Source organism: Sinocyclocheilus rhinocerous, unplaced genomic scaffold (assembly GCF_001515625.1).
Source record: "Sinocyclocheilus rhinocerous isolate Xijiao unplaced genomic scaffold, SAMN03320098_v1.1 scaffold203, whole genome shotgun sequence".
Classification (NCBI taxonomy): Eukaryota; Metazoa; Chordata; class Actinopteri; order Cypriniformes; family Cyprinidae; genus Sinocyclocheilus; species Sinocyclocheilus rhinocerous.
The window spans coordinates 562,637-569,093 of NW_015644353.1; the positions used below are offsets into that span (position 1 = coordinate 562,637).

The window sequence follows — 6,457 nt, forward strand, 5'->3', positions numbered from 1 at the left end:
TGTACATATCGGCATCGGCCCGATATGAAAAATTATGCCGATATGTCTCGTCGATAAGAGAAATACATTAACTCACATGTGCTCAGGGTGTGCTAGCGATTAGATCACGTCAGCAGTGTGGCTCATTCTTGAAGCAAAGTTTTGCCTGAATGGTGATTAGATTCACTGCTTTGGATCTAGTTTTAATTCTGTAGGGGGCGCTGTTGGCCTACTTTTAATAAAATGAAAGTTAAGTACACAAATAACATTTAGACTGTGTTTCTGATTAAATAAAGCGGTAATTGATGTCATAAAATCATGAGTATGTTTTGATTTAAAGGTCGGAAGCTATAGCTTACATGAATAAAAAACACAAATCAGACTTGTAAATTAAATAATTTTCTATATACTGATTTATTCATTAATGTGTAATATGTTATATTTTTAAACAAATTATGAGCTCTAAAAGATTTTCAGAATTTTTACAACTCTTTTTGCTTTATTTCCACACAGAAGAGACTTGGTGTCGTTTCCAAACAAAAGGAAATATATCGGTCGGTGCATCGGCTATCGGCCAAAATGAGTTGCAAAATATCGGCATATGGTATATCGGAAACAAAGCTAAATTTATGCATTGTTAACTACAGGCTTATTGCTTTTTTCAGGTCATGTGGTGAATTAATTCAATACAGAATGTCAGGTTATACTGCAGTAAATGTATTGAGGCACAGTTGGTTTATATTATGATAAGTGTTATACATCGAAATAAAACAGAAATGCTGTTTAGAAGTGCTTTTAAAACTTTGTTCTGTATTTGTGTGTATGGGAAAAGAAAAGCAATAAATAAAAATTTTTAAAAAAATAAAAATTGGATAAAGAGATATTTAAAAAAAAAAATATAGTAATAATAAATAAAAAAATAAAGCAGTGCAACTAATTAAAAGATTTATAGATGAACCTCAAATGTTGTATTAAACCGCAAGTACATTATAAAAGACAATAAGCAAAAGAACAACCTGCACATTTTTATAAAAAATTAGTGCAATAATAAATAGGAATATTTTTTTTGTACAGTTCTTGTTTTTAGCCACAGATTTTGTCCTTTGACAATAAATAAGCAATTTTATTTTATAATAAATTAATGCAATCATAAATTGCAATCAGTGTTTGTAATTGTTTTAGTTAGAGATGCACCAATTGCAATTTTCTTGGCCGATTCCGATTTTTTTGTAAGTGTGACCTGCCGATACCGATTTTTGCTGATTCCGATTTTTTTTGTGTTCAAAATTTAAAATGCATAAATAATTTTATAACATTAATGTTTTACTTTTTTTTTTTTAAACATACAAATAAGAAATTTTGGGGAAAATGCTATGATGTTTTTAAATATGAAATCAAACCACCAGTAGGTGGCGGCAAATGACTCTTTAAATGAGTGAGTCATTTAGTCATTCATTCAACCGATTCATTCAAACGGCTGATTCATTCAGAAACGAGGCAAGTGACAGTTTTTATGAATGGGTTACTGAATAATTGACTCACTTGATTCGTTCAAAAACGTGGATTAATTTAGTAACGAAACACCGCTGTGTTGCTCGGAGACACAACAGTTCTGCTGTGGCATTGATTGGAACTATTTTCGTCAGCGAAATTGAGCAAAAACAGTCAATATTATGTCTAAAATATAAGTCACTAATTTTAACTTGTTGTTTATTGAACTACTATTGTATAAAATCAGTGTCACATTGCAATCGCGTTGATATTGCAAACATCTTGGTCGTGTAAAGTTGCTTACCTAAATCATATATTTTAAATATTTTTTTTTTTCTATCGCAGTATGCATCTATATCTTTCTGTGAGTTACTCTGAGTGTTGGTGCCTTCATTTGTTTTGACTTCACGAGTCTCTCTCACTCAATTGCAATTTTTTCATAATAATTGCATTCAATATTCAATAATAACTCACAGTTTTTGTACAGTTTGTTTTGTTTTAGTCATAGTTTTTGTCCTTTGAGAAAAAATAATCAGCAATTTGTTATAATAAATTAATGCAATAATAAATTGCAGTGTTTGTACAGTTTTTCTTCTTTTTTATGTTTTAGTCAGTTTTTGACCTTTGACAATAAATAAGCAATTTTATTTTATAATAATTAATGCAATAAGAAATTGCAATCAGTGTTATTTTTTTTTGCAGCTCTTTTACTTAGTTTTCTTAGTTGTCTTTTGACAAAAATATCCTGCAGATTTTGTCATGTCATATTACAAATAAGAAATTTTGGGGAAAATGCTATGATGTTTTTAAATATGAAATCAAACCACCAGTAGGTGGCGGCAAATGACTCTTTAAATGAGTGAGTCATTTAGTCATTCATTCAACCGATTCATTCAAACGGCTGATTCATTCAGAAACGAGGCAAGTGACAGTTTTTATGAATGGGTTACTGAATCATTGACTCACTCGATTCGTTCAAAAACGTGGAATCATTTAGTAACGAAAAACCGCTGTGTTGCTCGGAGACACAACAGTTCTGCTGATTGGAACTATTTTCGTCAGCGAAATTGAGCAAAAACAGTCAATATTATGTCTAAAATATAAGTCACTAATTTTAACTTGTTGTTTATTGAACTACTATTGTATAAAATCAGTGTCACATTGCAATCACGTTGATATTGCAAACATCTTGGTCGTGTAAAGTTGCTTACCTAAATCATATATTTTAAATATTTTTTTTTTTCTATCGCAGTATGCATCTATATCTTTCTGTGAGTTACTCTGAGTGTTGGTGCCTTCATTTGTTTTGACTTCACGAGTCTCTCTCACTCAATTGCAATTTTTTCATAATAATTGCATTCAATATTCAATAATAACTCACAGTTTTTGTACAGTTTGTTTTGTTTTAGTCATAGTTTTTGTCCTTTGAGAAAAAATAATCAGCAATTTGTTATAATAAATTAATGCAATAATAAATTGCAGTGTTTGTACAGTTTTTCTTCTTTTTTATGTTTTAGTCAGTTTTTGACCTTTGACAATAAATAAGCAATTTTATTTTATAATAATTAATGCAATAAGAAATTGCAATCAGTGTTATTTTTTTTTGCAGCTCTTTTACTTAGTTTTCTTAGTTGTCTTTTGACAAAAATATCCTGCAGATTTTGTCATGTCATATTAATTTTAGTCAAACATTGACTAAAATACAGACCCACAAATACATTATCAAAAACAAAAAAGTGAAACGCAACACATAACCAGCAGATAACTTGACATTGTTTTCAAAATCGCAAAAGAACGTTTTTGTAACATATATAATATATAATATGTGGCCCTGCAGCACAAAAGCAGTGTTAAGTCGCTGGGGTATATTTGTAGCAATAGCCAATTTTGACCTTTGACAATAAATAAGCAATTTTATTTTATAATAAATTAATGCAATAATAAATTGCAATCAGTGTTGTTGTTTTTTTACAGCTCTTTTACTCGTAGTTTGACAAAAATATCCTGCAGATTTTGTCATGTCATATTAATTTTAGTCAAACATTGACTAAAATACAGACCCACAAATACATTATCAAAAACAAAAAAGTGAAACGCAACACATAACCAGCAGATAACTCGCAAAAGAAAGTTTTTGTAACATATATAGCCAACAATACATTGTATGGGTTAAAATTATCAATTTTTCTTTTATGCCAAAAATCATTAGGATATTAAGTAAAGATCATGTTCCATGAAGATATTTTGTAAATTTCCTACCGTAAATATATCCAAACTTAATTTTTGATTAGTAATATGCATTGCTAAGAACTTCATTTGGACAACTTTAAAGATGATTTTCTCAATATTTAGATTTTTTTGCACCCTCAGATTCCAGATTTTCAAATAGTTGTATCTCAGCCAAATATTGTCCTATCCTAACAAACCATAAATCAATGGAAAGCTCATTTATTCATCTTTTCAATTTAAACAAATTGACTCTTATGACTGGTTTTGTGGTCCATATGCATATTTTATTTTTAGTTTTGTTTTATTTAGTGCATGAGTTTACCTCATTGGAGTGTGTTCGGTTCTGGTGCTTTGCGCGGTCTGACGCATTGGAGAAAGCCTTGTTGCAGCCCTCGTGTTCACACACATACGGTTTCTCGCCGGTGTGCGAGCGCAGATGCGTCTTCAGGTTCTCCAGACGCGAGTATGCTTTATTACAGCCTTCAAACTGAGACGCACAAACAGAAACATTTTTTACATCAGTGTTTTCAAGAGCGTTCAAACACAGACTGTCAGAGAGAGAGTACTCACAGTGCACTTGTGAGGTTTCTCTCCCGTGTGTCTGCGCATGTGGACCACTAGCATGTACTGGGCCTTAAAGGGCCGCTGCTCTCGAGAGCAGTCCTTCCAGTGACACACAAACTCCTTCTTCTCCCCGTGGATGTGCTCGTTATTGATGTGCTGTACAGAAAATCAGAGCAAAATCAGATTAAAAAGCATGACGACAGACAAGAGATGCTCGATGGAGGAAAGAAGTTGTTGGTGCCAGTGTTACTTTAAAAGCTATTTATTTAGCTTTTTTCAGTTTTCAATTTTAGTTCAAGTTTTAAGTCATTTTGTTATGTGCTCTTGTCATTTTATTAGCTTTTTTTAAAATATATTTCTATTTTTTAATTTCAGTTCAATATTATAGTATTTGATATTTTGAATTAGCTTTTACTGTTATATTTTCATTTTTCAATTTAATTTTAGTAATTTGGTAACTTTGTTATGTGTTTCAGTCTTTTTTAGCCTATATATACATATATATAACAATAAAAAAAAAATAAAAAAAATAGATTTTAACAATTTTCAAAAATCATGTTTTTTTTTATTGTGCATTCCAATTAATCTCAATCAAACTGTAGTTGGGTTCTTTTGATTAGGTAAAAAATAACTAAAAAAAACAGATAACTAACACAATAAAAACATGATAACATAATAAAAAACATGATTTTTGAAATTTTATTTTATTTTCAGTTATCTGTTTTTGCAAATAAACTCTTCATATGTATGTCTCTTCCCCACTTAGATTTATTTCTATGCAGACTACGTGTTCACCCAGGCTGGGATTCCAGCTGCCAAGATTCCGTACGCTACAGTGGGAACTGGAGCTTGTGAGTGCATCACCGCACTGACATGTGTAAGTCTGGAATTTGTCATTATACCTGCACAAATTCGTTTTTCTCAGAATGCATGACACAGAGCATAGAAATAAAGCAAATATTATAACGTAGGTTAATACTATAATTGGTAAGCTATGGATTATGGGCAGATTTGGCATAAAGTTGTTATGCCAATATTTTTGTACTTGCGCTTAAACTTATTCTTCTCGTTTTTATTTACATTTCGCAAGTTTAAGTTTTTCATCTGATATTTATATTTTATTTTATTTTGATTTTATTTCATTTACCTTTTTTATTTTTTGTAATATTTTTGTTAACAATAACAACTGCCTGGTGCAATGTGCCATTTTTGAATCTTAATGCAAAAACAAATGAGATTTCAGAGCTTCAGAAGAAAAGAAAATTATTAGCAAATGAAGGGTTGATTTTCCTTCTGTTCATCACATAAATCTATCATATGACTTCAGAAATCTTGGTATATACCATAAAAGTAATACGTACTACTGTTATGGTTTTTACAAAGACAAAATTTCTCTTTTCGTGGTTTTTGTGAAACAAAATAACAGCATGCATGTTTGAAATGTCATGCCGGTGAGTTATTGACTCTTTGAAACGAATCTCTTACATGCACGATTTGCTCCTGAGTGTCGAACTCTTTGCTGCAGCTCTCCCAGTGACAGTTGGTCTCGTAAATGGCCTCTGGTTCAGGTTTCTCCTCCTTATCAAGATCATCTCTGCCTTCCAGTAAACCCAGAAGAGGATCCTGCAGAACACAGCGCAGGAGCTCATGTCAGAACAACGTAAACATGGACCCATTTTACTGCAACCGAAATCTGGAGGATGTGAATCCATTACTCAAGCATTAGACAATGTTCTGAACTTTACCTGGGTTCCTGTTGAGGATGGACTCGCCACGTCTCCCTCCGAATGCTCCTCCAGGCTCTTGATGTTAATGCTGTTCATCACGCTGCCCAGAACAGGCTCTGTCTTCAGCTGGAGACACACACAGCGGGGTCATTATAATTAACTAAAACTAAAAATATTAAAACATTTTGTTAATTGAAATAAAGATAAAATAAAATAAATATTAGATGAAAAACTTATTTCTAATTTTCATTTAAATTAAGATGAAGCACTAAAATGACTAACTGAAAAAAAATGATAAAATTGCTAAAACGGAAATAAGAACAAACCTAAATAGTAATGTAAAAAAAAAGCAAAACCACATAACAAAATTACCAATTTGCATTTTAAGTTATTAAATACAATTTTTTTTTTTTTCTTTTACAAAATAACTAAATGAATGACTAAATAAATAAATAAAAACTAAAACT

At 31.1% G+C, this 6,457-nt stretch overlaps 1 protein-coding gene across 1 annotated transcript in view; it reads right to left on the reverse strand.

Annotated features, from left to right (window-relative positions):
• Positions 1 to 6,457, reverse strand: part of LOC107758178 (zinc finger protein GLI1-like) — a 90,422-nt gene that overhangs the window by 8,930 nt on the left and 75,035 nt on the right. Inside the window, exons 9-10 of the mRNA XM_016575852.1 lie at positions 4,270 to 4,419; positions 4,022 to 4,186 (exon numbers count right to left, since the gene is read on the reverse strand). Of these exons, the coding sequence (XP_016431338.1) occupies positions 4,022 to 4,186; positions 4,270 to 4,419 (315 nt within the window). The remainder of the gene's footprint in view (positions 1 to 4,021; positions 4,187 to 4,269; positions 4,420 to 6,457) is intronic.